Source organism: Phoenix dactylifera, chromosome 18 (genome assembly GCF_009389715.1).
Source record: "Phoenix dactylifera cultivar Barhee BC4 chromosome 18, palm_55x_up_171113_PBpolish2nd_filt_p, whole genome shotgun sequence".
NCBI lineage: Eukaryota > Viridiplantae > Streptophyta > Magnoliopsida > Arecales > Arecaceae > Phoenix > Phoenix dactylifera.
In genome coordinates, this window is record NC_052409.1 from 2723108 (window position 1) to 2739207 (window position 16100).

Sequence of the window (16100 nt, forward strand, 5' to 3'; positions counted from 1 at the left end):
AGAGAGGAAACTGCAAAGGTGTGGGATTCGTGATTAGAGACCACGGCATCAGGTTGGTGGCGGTGGGGGAAAGTGGATCTTCGACACGTCTGTTGCTTGTTCTGAGCTTAGAGCGGCATGAGAGGATATTTTCTATGCGAGGCTGGTGTTGGGCATGGATCGCATCCTCCTCAAGAAGGATTCGGCCATGGTGATTGAGTGTGTTCGGGGTCGGAGATGTGGTGCGGAGGGGAGGCCGTTGTTCTACAACGCCCTGTAGATTGCTGGGAGAGTGTGTCTCCTATGTAGGGAGGTAAACGATATTGTAAACTGAATTGTCTCCTATGCAGCCCACCACTTTAAAGATTTTATCTGGGCGAACCAAAGATTTATTTTTAAATTTACTTGGCCGTATTTACGCTCGTCAAGTGTGAACTGCCATTGTACTATATATATATAAAAAAAAGAGCATGCTTAAACTGCATCTCACCATCGCGTGCTTCTGTTTTTTTTTTTTTTTTTTTGCTAAAAAAAAAAGAGGAAGGGGGGAGGAAGGGACAAGCCCACCCCCGCGTAGCAGCCCCGACCACTGGGCCCCCACCCCGCCAGGAGAATGTTCGATGCGGGTAGACCGAGTCGTGTGTTGGGCACCCCGACCTATTTTACTCATACCCTCCCCACCCGTGGGCCGGCTCAGTTATCCGACCCGACCCTCCGTGTGAGTACGTCACACCTGGCACCACCCAGGCTACCAGCGCTTCCAGACCCCGTGTCCAGGCGTGGGACATCTGGTCCCCGAATTTAATCGACGCCCGTGCGTTTCGAATCTGAATCCGCTTGGTTGGAAGCAAACGCCCCGTTCCAACTGGGCTACCACCTTGGTGGCAAAAATCGCGTGCTTCTGTTCCATCATGCCTGCAGGTCACTGGTATGTACGGAAGTCTTGATATTCTGGTCCATGCGATTGTTGTGGGTCTTGGTTCGCATCCGAGGTGAAACCAGGTGAAACCCTTGAAGCACTTTTATTTTTCCTGTGGAACACTTTTCGCCTGGAAATTATCTATATAATAAATTCCCAGGTATCCAAAAATATAGGTATGGGTGTATACTGGTCACTGGCTGGTATAATATGTGCTTGCTGTCATATCCCATGATGACGTCCGTATGGTGGTTGGCAAAATGGACGAACCAACCGCTTCTTGCATTCTTGCCATCTCTTACATTGCAACATGATTTCTGCTTTTAGATAGCGGAGTAATGATGTCTTGCTTGGTAGCATCATCGATGCTACTACTGTCAACTTCTCTTGCAGTGTTCATACTTGGGAAGCGCTGGATATGCACCAAAATTCTCTTTTTTCGAAGGAAACTGATGCATGTGTCGCGGATTTATCTGATGTGTGTTAAAGGTTGATTAGAGGAGCAAAAAGTTTGGATATTGGGTTTGGATCTACGTTTTCCAAGACTACTGTAAATGAGGGAATAATCTTGTGGATTTGATTATATAACGTTGATATTGATCAAATTTAGACAGATTTAAAAAGAAAATAGGTTTTTTTCGAGTACTAGAATTTCGACTGATTTATCATTAGCATTGTCATTAACCGTTGTGTATTGGATATTACATAATTGGCCGCGTCAAATGTCCTCCGGAAGACTTCACATTTTCACTCGAATCGTAAAAGCGAAGCGGAGAAAGGGGGGAAAAAGTGCTTCTTTTATTGGCGTACGAAGTGGCGAGAGATTTCTGCAACGTCCGAACCCTCCTCGTCGACCCGCGGCTGCCTTCATCTACATCCAGGTTTCTCTCACATCCCTCCTTTCTTTCTTTCTTTCTTTTTTCCTTCCCTCCTTTTTCTCTTCATGAAACCCTAGAATTGTTGGTATCTATCAAGACAAGAGGGTGTACAGCATATAGAAAGAATGCATCAAAGATATTGTATGTCTACGTTTACTTTTAGGAGGCCCCGTCACCCAATGGTAGGTCTCTTTGTAACTTGGATCCCTGTGGGGAGATATAATAATGAAAAGGTGCAGGCATTGTATCGATAAGGAATCTATTGTCAGTCAATCTTGGTGTGCTTGGTCGATCCATGGAAAATCAGATTGGGACGATCTAGGGTGCACTTTCCTTAGTCATGGAGTTAGAGGTGTATAACTTCTTCTGAAACTCCAAAATGGATTCTCAAGTCAAATGATTTCGACGATGGTTTGCATGCCATTATACTTGGTGTCAATCGTCAGATGAGAAGTAGTGTCGTATTTAATAGACAAGGGGCGCTATGGGCATAATGATCAAGCTTTATCTCAAGTATTTTTGGCACCTTTCTCAGTCCTTATCTACTAAGTATTTCTGTCCGTGGCTCGATCTCTCTAGTGCCATTACGAGAATTTTAAAATAATTTCTTGCAGATTTCCCTCACGTTAAAGTCTTCCTCTCCCTTTTTTTGGCTCTTAAACAAAGTCTGACCACTACTTATTGAGGCCTCCTTTATTCTTCGTTCCACATGCCTACACTGTTTAAATCAACTTTGTGTCAATGTGCCATCAATTTTTGCAATCACGTACAGTGGCTCTTTTAATGGTGCAACCCAGGAGCACGAATTGGCTGCAAATAAATCTCAACATATGTTCCATTGATAATCATTGTTAAAGATGTTAAGAGAGATTGCTTGCTTGAACCTCAAGTTATCCCTTATTATTCAAAAAACAAATTGAAATTTGATTCAGATTTGTTTAGGACCATACAATAGCTTTGCCGGTCCCAAATCAGTAGTTTCCTTTCCTTTTTCTCTTAGGATTTGAAAAGGAGATATGATTGTAGTTTGTTTCTGTACTTGAGAGTCCCAGTGGCACTCAACTTGGCAGAGTAAAGTAAAATGACTCATCCACATCTAATTAAGGTGGGAGAGTTGGAGTGTCTAAAGGCTGATTGGATGAGCGAGTTAGTTTTGTCGTTTAATAAAAGGGAATTAGTCAATGGTTGCCTGCTCTTCTCTATCTTTCTACTATTTCTTTCCACTATTCCCCTTCTCTTTTCATTCTTCTATGCTTCTTCCTTACTCTTTCTGTATTTTGTTAAGATTTCCACATCTGTACTCTTCAATATATCTACTTTCTGCTGTAGTATTTTTTACTATAATACAATTAAAGTTTAAAAACTTGGTTTCGCTCCATTTCTGGTTGGGCATAATGAACTTTGGTTTCAATAATTTTGGCTCAAGTTCCTGAGTTGCAGCTGCCTTCCCCTCCGCCCCACAATATATATATATATATATATATATATATATATATATATATATATATATATATATATATATATATATATATATAAGATGTTGAAGAATCAGAAAAGAATAGAGAAGAATGAAACAAGCCAAGAATACATTTATTACATAATTTTAGAGTACATTATATTATTCATATTCTTAGTGATTTTGGTTGAAAGTATGAAAATTGTGGATATCTTTTGAAGTCTAGTGAAATCATTTCGATTTTTGTTCTCATTTTCTGTTCTATTTTCCTCAGTTAGTCACTTTCTGTACTTTGAATTTTATCGATCTCTAGCCCATTATCTTACAAATATTTCCCCATATATTTGACCTTATCTCATCAACTAACAGTATATCACCACAAACAGCATATCCGCATGGTGCAAAGAGGTATGAGTTTATAGCTGATCTCTAAGCTGTTATTCCAATAATAAAGAAATGAATAGATAGTTAAAGCATTACTACTTGTTATTTGCTGGGAGGTAAGCAGGGATTATTTTCCATATTTAGGGTCTAACAAAATATTTTGACCATTTTAATTATGTTGACATGACAATGCATCAAATTGGTATTAGATGCGAGCTTGATATTCTGATTAAAACGCAGCTTAGCTTATGAGGACCATTCATGTCTACCTAGATGATTTATTTTGTATTTGCAGCTCTTGAATTCTGAACCAGTGCATACCGGAAGGCCTGGCAGAATAATAGCATATGACAAGATTGCAAGTAGGTGTTTTTTTCTTTATATTTCTTGTCCATTCCATTTTTCTTTTTGGTTAAGAATATTTGCTTTTCCAGGACATTACAAGTGGGCCCTAGATGAGCTATTCACCAGGCATAATTTCAGTCGAGTTGTCATACTGGAAGGTGCTAATTCATGGCTGTTTTGATCTTTAGTTCCTTTTGCCTGCTTTCGTCTGTGAACTTCGTAAATAGTAGAGTTCATATTGCTAAACAGATGATATGGAAATTGCACCAGATTCTTTTGACTGTTTTGAGGCCACATCTGCTCTACTCGAAAAGGATAAATATGTTCCGTGTTGGTTTGCTCATTATATCTTCAAAACTTTTTTTTTAAGAAAAAAATATATCTTCAAAAGTTGGGAGTTCATTCTTAACCATTCTTTTCTAATTATTTTGCACCATTATTTCCCCTGATGTGGTACTATTGAAGAATGATCATGGCTGTTTCTTCTTGGAATGATAATGGACAAGTGGAGTTTGTGCATGATCCTGGTAACTTTCATTTTAAAGATTTGTCTTTTGTTTTTATTCGATAGTTATTTCCCTGAAGGCCTTTTCTTTCTTTATTTGTTTATTACTCTGAGTTCACTTAGAATATTGAAAAGCATTCATGCAAGCTGTTTCTCAGTACATTATGCAGAAACTCTTTATCGTTCAAATTTCTTTCCTGGTCTTGGATGGATGCTGACAAAATCTGTATGGGATGAACTATCACCAAATTGTCCTAAAGCATATACTTTGTTTCACGATTTTCTGGTCTAGGTTCAAACATTAGTCAACCTTACTCAGGAAATTCTTGCTTGTGGATAACTGGATGAGGTTAAAGGAGGTACAAAAGGATTGTCATTTATTCTTCCAGAAGTTTACAGAACATACAATTTTGGTGAGCATGTAAGTTTTTTTTTTTTTTTGAGGTGTGGTGAGCATATAAGTTGATGGCTATATTTTATTTGCTTTAACAAGAACGTTACTTCGCCTTTTCTCCTACCGAGCTGGTATGATGTGTTAACTGTCGACTGTCATATTATGTTTTTATTACAGGGTTCTAGCATGGGGCAATTCTATAAACAATACTTGGAGCCTATTAAACTAAATGATGTCCATGTAGGTAAAACTAATTTGCTCTTGATCTTTTAGTTGTCTTTTAGCTTTGATTTTTGATGATCCTTTCTTATCTCATACGTATCATCTTTGATTGATTACTACCAGAGGTTGATTGGAAATCAGTGGATCTGAGCTACCTGATGGTGGTAATTTTATTTGTCTAATTAATTTCATGGTAATGTGATTAATCTGATACATTATTTTTTTTTTTTCCTGACACTGGCCAGACAAGTATTTAAATCATTTTGCCAAAATTTTGTCCAATGCTAGACCTGTCAATGGACCTGATGCCATTCTGAAGGTGCATAGTGTAGATGTTGATGTGCGTATCCAGTATAGCGACCTGAGAGATTTTGAACTATTAGCCCATCAATTTGGAATATTCGAAGAATGGAAGGCAATTCCTCTCCTGTTTTAGTTTCACTTAATTATTGGCTTTCTGTGGGACATCTAAATGCAAGCATGCACCCCAGGGTGCACGGCCCACATGCACGAACATATGCATGCGTGCATGCATATGTATGCCCGCATGCGTGCATGCATATGTGTGCCTGCATGCATGCATGCATATGTATGCCCTAGTTACACCTTCCACAAGAACCAAAACTTCACGATCAATCACAAATTATATTCATATTAAAACTAATATTAGTTGACACAAACTCTATTGCTATTGTCACATATCCCAGCCAGCATGCATCTATATCGAAACACATTAATCTTTGTTGAGGGAGCACTTGATTCCTTGGTGCTAAACATAAAAGGAGCTGAGAGTTGGAATCTTGGACAATTTGTTGCCATATTGTAGCATCTTCTGTTTCTTATATCGACTCTATTTCCTGTTCTAGAATTCATTCCCTTAGAATTGCTTTCTTTTTCTTATTTTATTTGTAGGAGGTTCCTAAATTATTTTGTTTTTCATGGTTGAATTGTTGCTTTAAATAAATAAAAATATCATTCACCATATTTAAGATTCATCAACATTATAGCCTTAAACAAATGCCATCATATCTACTTACTGTTCTCCACTTTCTGCTTGTCAAAAACAACTAATTCTTTTTCCAGGATGGCATTCCAAGAACAGCATATAAAGGAGTAGGACTCTGAGACGTACTTGTGGGTCCAACTTCTCTCAAGCTACTTGGAATAGAGCATTCTTGACAATCAGAGCACACGTCACTGCTTTTACTGGGGCTACCATCTTTGATGAATGAAAAATCTAGTTGTTAGATATGGTTGGAAATGACTATGAAGCCTTATTTAAGGATGGATTCATACACGCAACTCAGCTGAGCAGCACTTGCAAGGTTTGCAGATATTCACAAAAAGGATGGACCGACAAAGCACAGGCTTTTGAGAAGAAACAGAAGATCCATCTTTCAGCAGCATGACTCATGATTTGATTGCCTTAAATGAATTTTTGTCTACCTGCATAGATTTTACCTGTCAGATGCACCCATGTTAGATCTTCACTTGTATGGCACATCACAAAATGCTATACAAAGTTTCCTTGATGCAGGTAAGATGATACGTTATCAGAAATACAGAGCAACAATGACAGCAGGTATCGAGTTCGTTGATCTTTTGATGTTTCACCCTTCTGCTCTGTTCTATATCTTAATTGTCCACAACTGCTTTGGTACTTCTTCTGCACCACTGGTGTTGATAGCTTGATATTTTGAAGGTCATGACCGCATGAACTCCCCATAGCTTTGTTGCAGGAAAACAACATTTCTTTTTCTTTTAAGACTGTTGTGGAATACATAGATCCCATAGATCCAGACATTATGTTATGAAATATAAAGTTCCGAAGGCAAACCATGGTTGATCTGATAAAATTATGTTTTAAGTGCCAGTTTCTCATCGATCTAGTTTGGTATGGCTGTTATAGACTGGTACTTGGTAAACTTGAACAAAATAGATGGCTAATCTTGTACTGATTTGCATTCTGAAGTATGACCTGTCATAACCAGCACCTGCCCAAACCCATAGTGGAAGCAAAAGATAAACATAGTCTAACCAAGTAAAGTTGCCGTCGCCTTGACCCAGTATGACAACAGGTTTTCTGCCATCATATTGCCTTTCTTATGAATTCTTGCTGTATTCCACCAGCCCTCTAGTATTAGTGCACTTGATATCTTGTTATCTTTGGTTCTACCATGGGTACACTGCTAATCTATTGCAACTATGAAATGTATAATTTATATGAAATGTATAATTTATAATTTTATATATGAAGGCACCAAAACTATTGTTTTGGCTTTAGATAAATCTTAAATGTGGTGTCACCTCCAAGCCAATGCATTTCAGATAAACATTTGGAGGAGAATGGCTTAGTCTTCCGCATCGATGATCTTGACTTGATCAACTAAGTTTATTTTATCAATCATCTTCACATCACAAATGAGACCTCCCTTTGGAGGGACGCCATGTCGTATTAGGTTGGCGTTTTAAGTTATTATCACTGTCTGCTGATTCGCAGAATAGCCATTAAAGGGTGGATTATTGGCATTTAGAAATGACACTTGGCTCCTAGTCCTCAATGAAAATAGAATAAGTTTTCTACACCTGCCACACAATCCTCTTGGCACATCCGCGCTGCCTCCTTTCCTTTGAGCAGCATTGATTGGCAGATATAATAAATTCTTAAAGGCATCCTACCAACCCTAAACTATTATATTGGCTTACATAATTAACTTGGTTGGCCAATAGTTTTAGATTTACAGCTGGAACTTTGGGGATCGATGGTGGAGTGCGAAATATATATATAATGAAACTGCTAATGAAATCATTATTGTGTGGTGTATTATCTGAGCTGAACTGTTTGATAGTTGTGTTCGATATAAGGTTTTTACTTTTTGACCTGCTTGGCTGCAAACCTAACCCATGCTCTTTTGGAGGGTAAAAGCTGGCCTCAGGAAACAGAACCATGGTGGGATATATAATACAGAGAAAATACTAGCTGGCTTCGATTTTAATGCATGATGTTTTATGTGAGACTGAAGGTCTATGGTGTAACGTTACAGCCGGCTATTTAATTTACTATTTGAATCTGCTTTTCAAAATGTCATAAATGTTAAATCTTTTGTGGGAGCGAGGGAGCGAGAGCTGTGAGGATCCATGTGAGTGTGTATTTAGTTTCACATCGGTTCTTTGCTGGTAGATTTTAAGTACCTAGATCAAAAAATTCAAATAATACTTTCTGCCTAGCAATTTTGGATGAGGTCTTGGGTTGTTACATGAGCGTATGTCTATGGCTAAACATGTTTGAATAAAATTATTTAACAGCCCATTGTTGATGAATTGCTTGATACACCCATTTTTTAGACACGAATAGGCAAAGGCCACTCGAAAAAACAAGGTGTCTCTCCTTCTAATAAGCTGGGATTTTAGGTTCTGACTCTTGAAGTGCTTCTTCATCTCTTTGGAAATGGAAAGCACAAAAGGGAGTGATAACAACCCCATATTGTGATATACTCTAAGACTCAGCTTCCCCTGCACTGGTTGGTAGGAAAGGAGATGAATAGACCCACCTGCCAAAGGAAGCAAGTTGTTGGTGTTAGCATAGCTGTGACTGCACGTCTGGTTGTTGGCACCCATCCAATTTAATCAGAGTCTAACATTTTGCCTTAGTTTGTCTTTGATTATTTTCTTTCTTTTTCATTAAATAAAAAATTAATAGAAAATCTATTTTGATTCGTGTTTCTTTTTTTTTAATTTCTATATTTCTTAAAATTGAATAGAAAGTTTTAGATCATTATTACTCTTAAAGTGGGATCTTCTCTTATTCTTCATGTGCATGATCGAGGCCCATATTAAATATGTGGAACCACAAGGCACAAGCAGAGTATGCGTAGAAGTTTCCGAGAGCCCACCTTGAAATATCGTAGCAAAATCCAATCAACTTGAAAGAAATTAGAAGTCTTGAGACCAACGTCCGCCTTGTTTTTACCCGAGTAAAGAAAACCGTATCCTATCTAATCTAACGCTACGTTCTTGTCCTTGCCACTCTTAAGGAAAAAAAAGCTGGAATCCGCTTACCTGTTCCTCCTCTCGTCACGCTTGACGTCCCTCGTATTTCCCTCCCCCCCCTCCGGGAAAAAAAAAACACCATGACGTTCTCTTCTTATTCCATGGGTCAACCGCCATATCTTGGCCTCATTCCCCTTCTTCTATTTCTCTTCGTCGCTGGATCTCTTCTCTTCTTCCTCGAAGCCGCTTGAGATTTCTCTACAAACCCGAGGAAAGCCGGGCATGGCCGGGGAATTAGGATTTCTGAAGGAGCGCCAAGAAAGATCATAAGGAGGAAGAGGAGGAGAAGGTATAAAGCGGCAAGATTTTTTTTTTTTCTTTTGGTGCTTTTCTTTCGTTCTTTTTAAAGTTTTCTGCCTTGTCCTGTGGTGGTCTGTCTGTTTTGGTTGCTTTTTTTTGTTTCATTTCTTAATGCCTGTAGTTCATCGTGGTCTGAGGTTTTGTTTGTAGCCCTTTCATTAGTATGTGAGAAAGATCTTTGAATCAAAGCTGGTGGAGGTAAATTTGTGGTGTTTCCAGTATATGGAATGGAATTTTAGAAGGTGAACACTACTATATATTTCCTTTTTTTCTTTTGAAGAAGAAATGAGAAACCTATATATGAGTTTATTTTTTGGATGGGAATAGATGACACTTGTCCCTTTTAAGAAATTAAGCCGTTAAACATAGTTAGTCACATGATCAGTTTTGTTGTAGTGAACAATCGAAGGGGGAAAAAAGGGAACTTGAACATTGGATATTTGGGACTTAATTTACGCTGATATTTGACAAGCTTTTTTTGAGAAAAAGTTAAGAGTGCCAAAATAAGAAAAATTCAGAAAGGTTTAGCACTAGTGGAGTACAAGAGGGTCAAAAGGAAAAAAGATTTGGTGACTGATAGTAAGGCATAATAAAAGCAACAATAACATTAAGTCACTCTTAAGTGGAGTTTAAAATGGGGATGTATTTGTTCTCAAAAAAAATGCAGACATGCGGTAGGCGAGGAGGTTGGAGAAGACAAGCTTGAGCGGAATGATTTGGTTATAGCAGGAAAGTAATGAACCTGATCAAACAAGCTGGGCATTGACCCATCCCCTCAAAAGCTGATCCTGTTATATTTTCTTTTTATTCATGTTCCTCTGAACTAAAGACATCCTTGAGTTATTTATCGAATTTTTTCCACTGCCACTTTGAAATTAATCAAATTAGAGTAAGGAATTGATTCTGAATTTCTTATTCTCATAGAGATTTGCTCATTTACGGTAGCAAGGGCTCCAAGAGTCTCCAAATAGCTCAGCTGGCTGACAGGATCAAGCTCGTAGTAATGGAACAGATTCGGACCTTATCTGACTGTGAGTGGCAAAAGTTATCTTTTTTGCTAAAATTGGAATTTTTGAATTGTTGGTTCCCCTCTGCTCTTCCTTCAGTTTGTAATTTTTGTTAGAGTCTTTGTCCGTGCTTGTTTTTCTTGTATTTCCTTTCATTCTGTTAATGAAAGTGGATGGGTTTCCCAACTCTTTCTTGATAAAGATTAAATAAATAGATAACACTATCACAAAGTCTTAATTCTTGTTGCAGGGATTACAGAAGAGACGACAGAAAGCTCAGAGGGAGATTATCACAATGTTGAACAAGCTGATGAGAGCTATCATGGAAAATTACATATTGAACCTATATTTTCAGCATTTATTTGTCCTCTTACTAAGCAAGTTATGCGGGATCCTGTTACCATAGAAAATGGGCATACTTTTGAGCGTGAAGCAATTGAGAAGTGGTTTCAGGAATGCAGGGACAGTGGAAGGTTGCCCATTTGCCCACTGACATTGAAAGAGCTTAGTAGTACTGACTTGAACACTAGTATATCTCTACGAAATACCATCGAAGAATGGTTCCAAAGGAATGAAGCTGCTCATATTGAAATGGCTTGTAGATCAATCAGTTCTGGAAGCTCAGAAATAGATGTTTTGCAAGCTCTAAACTATATTGAGCATATTTGCAAGAAATATAGGTCAAGCAAGCATGTTGTGCACAATGCAGAGTTAATTACAATGATCACTGACATGCTGAGGAGCAGCAGCAAGAGAGTACGATGCAAAGCACTAGAAGCTCTTCGGACAGTAGCAGAAGACAATGATGAAAATAAGGTTGTCCTAAGGTTTGCAATTTTATATGCAACTTTCTTTGTCTTCATGGATCCACGTTCTTAAAATTTTGTCCTCATATTCTTTCTTATTATGCAGGAAGTCGTGGCTGCAGGAGACAATATACGCACGGTTATAAAGTTATTGTCACATGAGTATTCTGTGGAGAGGGAATTATCTGTTTCTCTGTTATATGAGCTTTCAAAATCTGAATCGTTATGCGAAAGGATTGGGGGTGTATATGGAGCAATACTTTTATTGGTCGGAATGGCAAGTAGTACATCAGAAAATATCTTGATTGTTGAGAAAGCTGAGAAGACTCTGATGAACCTGGAGAAGTGTGAGGAAAATGTCAGGCAAATGGCTGAAAATGGCCGGCTGCAGCCTCTTCTTAACCTGCTTCTTGGAGGTGCTTTCTGCCTCTTATCCATGATCCTGCTATTGTTTCCTTTATGATGTACTTTCTTGGTTAGAATTGATGATCTCTCGAACCAAGCTTTCAATGTATTATCTACTCTCTCAAGATTTCATGTTTATCAATTGTTTTTCTAACGGAGCTCATTTGTGGGTGCGGGCATAATAAGAATGTCAAGTTCATTTGGCCTGATAATAGCTTCAAGCTTGTCTGTTGATGCATATATTTTGGCAAGAGCTGGCTACTGATATATGTCTTGACTAGTTTCCATTAATTAAAAGCTATCTTTTTAGTATACGAGACACTACTTGTAGCAGCCAGTTCTCTAAATAGGGACTGTTTGTGCAGAAGTAGCTTTCCCTTTTTTTCATCAAAAAATGCCAGTGAATTATCCTCCAGCTTCTTAGCTTACCAGTAATCTGTAAACTAATGCAGGTCCACCTGAAACGCAGATGTCCATGGCTGCATACCTTGGGGAGCTAGTTTTGAGCAATGATGTGAAGTTCTTGGTGGCCCAAACAGTGGGTTCATCACTGGTCAATGTCATGAAAACTGGAGGTATCCAGGCAAGAGAGGCTGCTCTTAAGGCGCTGAACCAGATTTCATCATATGAGGCAAGTGCCAAGATACTAATCCAAGAAGGGATCCTTCCTCCTCTTATCAAAGACCTCTTTGCTGTTGGCGTCAACCAGCTTCCCATGAGATTGAAAGAGGTTTCTGCAACAATTCTTGCCAATGTTGTGGCTTCCTCTGCTGATTTTGAGGCCATCCCACTTAACGATGACAACCAGACTTTGGTCTCTGAAGATATTGTCCACAACCTACTCCATCTCACCAGCAACAGCGGTCCCGCAATTGAGTGCAAGCTTCTTCAAGTCCTTGTTGGTCTAACTAGTTCTTCGACAACAGCTCTAAAGGTTGTTTCTGCCATTAAGAGCTCTGGTGCTACCATCAGTTTGATTCAATTCATTGAAGCTCCACGGATGGATATCCAGGGGGCCTCCATAAGGCTCCTGCAAAATATATCACCTTTCATGGGTCAAGAGCTGGCTGATGTCCTTCCAGGTGCTTCTGGTCCGCTTGGCAGCTTGATTAGATTAATCTCAGAAAGTAATGGCATCTCAGAGGAACAAGCAGCTGCCATTAGTCTCTTAGCCAACCTTCCTGAAAGCGACTTGGGTCTCACCAGGCGACTCTGGGAAGAAGGGACCTTCAACATAGTCATTTCCAGGGTAGTAATGATCCGGCAAGGGGGAACTCGAGGCACCCGCTACGTCACTCCTTTTCTTGAAGGGCTTGTGAGAGTTCTTTCAAGGCTCACGTACTCTCTGCATGATGAACCTCAATATGTTGCCTTCGCTCGTGATCACAATCTTGCTTCACTTTTTACCGATCTACTTCAGATGAATGGCATTGATAAGGTACAAATGGTTTCAGCTATGGCATTGGAGAATCTTGCAAAGGAATCCAGACATCTCACCAGGTTTCCAGAGACCCCTGAACCAGGATTCTGGAGCTCTATATTCCCATGTTGTAGTAAGCCACCAGTGGTAACTGGACTATGTCACATCCACCATGGTTTCTGCTCCATGAAGGAGAACTTCTGTCTTTTGCAAGGGAAAACACTGGAGAAATTGATTGCTTGTTTGGACCATGCAAATGAGAAGGTGGTAGAGGCTGCCTTGGCAGCACTATGCACTCTGCTGGATGATGGGATGGACGTTGAGCAAGGGGTGATGGTGTTGTGCAAGGCCGAGGGGATCAGACCGATACTTGACGTGCTGCTTGAAAGTCGAACAGAGATACTCCGCCACCGAGCAGTTTGGGCTGTTGAGAGGATATTAAGGACACAGGATATAGCCAATGAGATTTCAGGGGATCAAAGTGTGGGTTCAGCCCTGATCGAAGCTTTCCGGCATGGGGATTATGTAACAAAGCAGATTGCAGAGAGAGCATTGAAGCATACAGACAGACTGCCAAACTTCTCTGATGTTTTTCAGAAGAGAAGTTGATACGTGCGAGATGGATGAGGCATGGTTTAGTTTGTTATCTTTACGTTTTTTCAGCATTTTTCAATCTTTTGTTTTCCACAAATTGGTAGGGGATTCAGATTTTTTTTCTTATGTTCATTGAATTAGTTTTCAAATATCATGATTGGTGATTGGTGTTTCTCCATGAGCGAGAAAATTTATGAAACGAGAGACAAGTTTTCCTTCTGAGGGTTTGCTTTTGTTTAATTTTTTCTTCTTGTAATTAGAAAGTGGTGGATGAGTGAGATTACCTTTTATTTATTTATTTATTTCTTGAAGTTGTGGTGGGAATCAAATTTAACAGCTGCCTAAGTTCAACAAGCTTGGTACCTTGCAATGTCTTGATGGGAATCAGATTTAATTTGAGCAAGTTTGCTCGAGATCATATTAAAAGAGCGCAAATATGCTCGATTAGAAGCAGAAAGAGTATTACTCATCAGCTGTGTTTCCAAAATTGTAGCATCAAACAAATAATGAAGGATAACAAGTATTAGATCATTGAGATAACTTTAACCAAAGCCAAAATAAAGATACTAGGGTGGACTGAAAATGTATACAGGCGTTATAGTGTTTTATATTGTTTAATTAAGCAGAATATGATTAGATATAAATTTGTTGTAGAGTAGGTGCGGCAATTTTTGTTCCGATGCTACCGAACTTGGACCCGGCCTATCTAACCTGACCCATTGCATTCATGGGTCGGGTTGGGTTGGGTTTGGATCGGGTTCCAGAAAAATTCATTCAAGACATTCTTTGTGGTATCAGGCATACATAATATACAATGTATAATATATAAGAGAGAAATTTTGGTAGGAGAATCAAAATCCAGCTTTTATAAGAATCAATACCTAAGCTTCTCTAGAAACTCAAACTATGATTATAGTTCGAAATCTACCTTCAATCACTCGAGAGATTCAAAATTTAAATTTAAAATTTTTAAATTTGATTTTGAGCTTAGTTTTTTAATGACTATACACCATCTATTTCTCTCAGGAATGTTTTCAGGTAGTACTGTTTAACAGAAAGTACATATTTGGGGAGGGCTATTCTTCTAAACCTACCGTCAGAAAAAATACATATTCCTTTCAACGATCTCCATATTTGGATTTTCCAAAATATAGACTCTCTCTAGCTTTTAGCAAGGATTAAAATCCAATAAAGGCATATTTGGAAAATCCAGTCTAATTCTGTTGGGTCTTATATAACCATCATTTTATTTCTCATGGGCTCTAACGAGCACCATACACTTCATCATCGTTTCTGGAATAAAAATTTTCAAGACATAACCATACGTAGAGCCAAGCATGGAGTTTAATGGCAGGTGATAGCCGCCATGGGATTCCTCATGACATGCTTGTCTGAAACCCAAGACAGTTTGCCTTCTAAAACCTGGTTGCTCCCAGGAGAGGCTCCGCTGAAGCTTATCTCAACCGTAAAACTCTGCTCTTCATTAAGGCTGGAAAACTGAAGCTTGTTTGGAGCGACAACCACCTTCGTCACCTTCACCGAGTAAACCGAGTTGGGCTCCCCTACATTCGTCACCGTTCGATTTACAGTTATCGTCTTCGTCGACAATCTCCGCAGAGCCGTGGTCATCTGGCCGACTTGATCATGGTAGGCGACCACTCCGGGTGCCATCGGGGCATCCTTCGGCATCGCAGATTCGGTAGGCGGCGACGTGAGCTTTAGGTGCCATTCCAGCTGCTGTGCCCTTGGCTTGGCCGAGGACATCGGCGTCGTAGACGAAGTTCCCCGCGGCCGTGCCGGCGGCGTGGGTGCCATGCCCGATCTCGTCGACTGGAGTCTTCGCGCGCACCTACGACCTTGCGCCGATGAGCTTGTTGTTCCACCGGTTCTCGCTCAGCTCATAGCGCCCCCGCCACTTGACAGGCGGCGCCGGCATGCCGGCATCCTTGAAGGAAGAGTGAGCGGGGGTGATTCCGGAGTCGAGCACCCCGATAGTTATCCCCTCCCCCTGGTTGGAGTGTTCCCAGAGACTGTTCCATTTGTTCAGGCCGAGAAACTCGGTAGTGTACGTGGCGTGAGGGGGTCGCGCTTTTCCTCATAGGCATGGACAAGCCCGTCCATGACCTCAATGGCTTTCGATTCCTCCCGCGTTAGTTGCTTTTCTTCTCTTTTCTTCCTTTTTCTTTTTTTTTTATTTTTTTCTTGCCCTCTTTACACCCATCGGATATGGATGCAGCCTAAAAATTAGAAAGTAGAAAAACTTGCAAAGAAGATTGGACACAGATATGGTTCTCCCAAATAAAATCTCTGAAATAATAAGCTGCATCAGATGCCATCCAATCCGCAGCACCGTTGGCTTCTCTATAAACATGAGTAGTTCGACGGGAGATGCATTCATCTAAAAGATGGCGAATGTCGTAGAGCAACCGCATCCCA

General features: G+C 39.8%; 1 protein-coding gene across 10 annotated transcripts; it reads left to right on the forward strand.

Annotated features, from left to right (window-relative positions):
* Positions 1 to 1160: 1160 nt before the first annotated feature.
* On the forward strand, positions 1161 to 13975 carry LOC103723310 (U-box domain-containing protein 44-like). Of its 10 annotated transcripts, none has more exons than XM_039115384.1 (12): positions 1161 to 1779; positions 3602 to 3640; positions 3912 to 3978; positions 4051 to 4119; positions 4211 to 4488; positions 4759 to 4887; positions 5038 to 5100; positions 5206 to 6664; positions 10357 to 10463; positions 10690 to 11255; positions 11352 to 11661; positions 12103 to 13975. In XM_039115384.1, exons 9-12 carry the CDS (start codon positions 10436 to 10438, stop codon positions 13677 to 13679), a joined length of 2481 nt encoding a protein of 826 aa, XP_038971312.1. In that variant the 5' UTR covers positions 1161 to 1779; positions 3602 to 3640; positions 3912 to 3978; positions 4051 to 4119; positions 4211 to 4488; positions 4759 to 4887; positions 5038 to 5100; positions 5206 to 6664; positions 10357 to 10435; the 3' UTR covers positions 13680 to 13975. The 10 variants fall into 10 exon arrangements, with proteins under 10 accessions (XP_038971312.1, XP_038971310.1, XP_038971307.1 ...); XM_039115382.1 differs by lacking the exon at positions 3602 to 3640 and having other exon boundaries at positions 5038 to 5104; positions 5206 to 5246; positions 6166 to 6664; XM_039115379.1 differs by lacking the exon at positions 3602 to 3640 and having other exon boundaries at positions 5206 to 5246; positions 6166 to 6664.
* The last annotated feature ends 2125 nt before the right edge of the window (positions 13976 to 16100 follow it).

Bases quoted from the DNA above. Each gene is read 5' to 3' on its own strand.
- LOC103723310 (XM_039115384.1), top strand. From the start codon at position 10,436: ATGGAACAGATTCGGACCTTATCTGACT. The intron at 10,464-10,689 runs GTGAGTGGCAAA...TTCTTGTTGCAG, and splicing joins GATTCGGACCTTATCTGACT to GGATTACAGAAGAGACGACA. The intron at 11,256-11,351 runs GTTGTCCTAAGG...CTTATTATGCAG, and splicing joins AAGACAATGATGAAAATAAG to GAAGTCGTGGCTGCAGGAGA.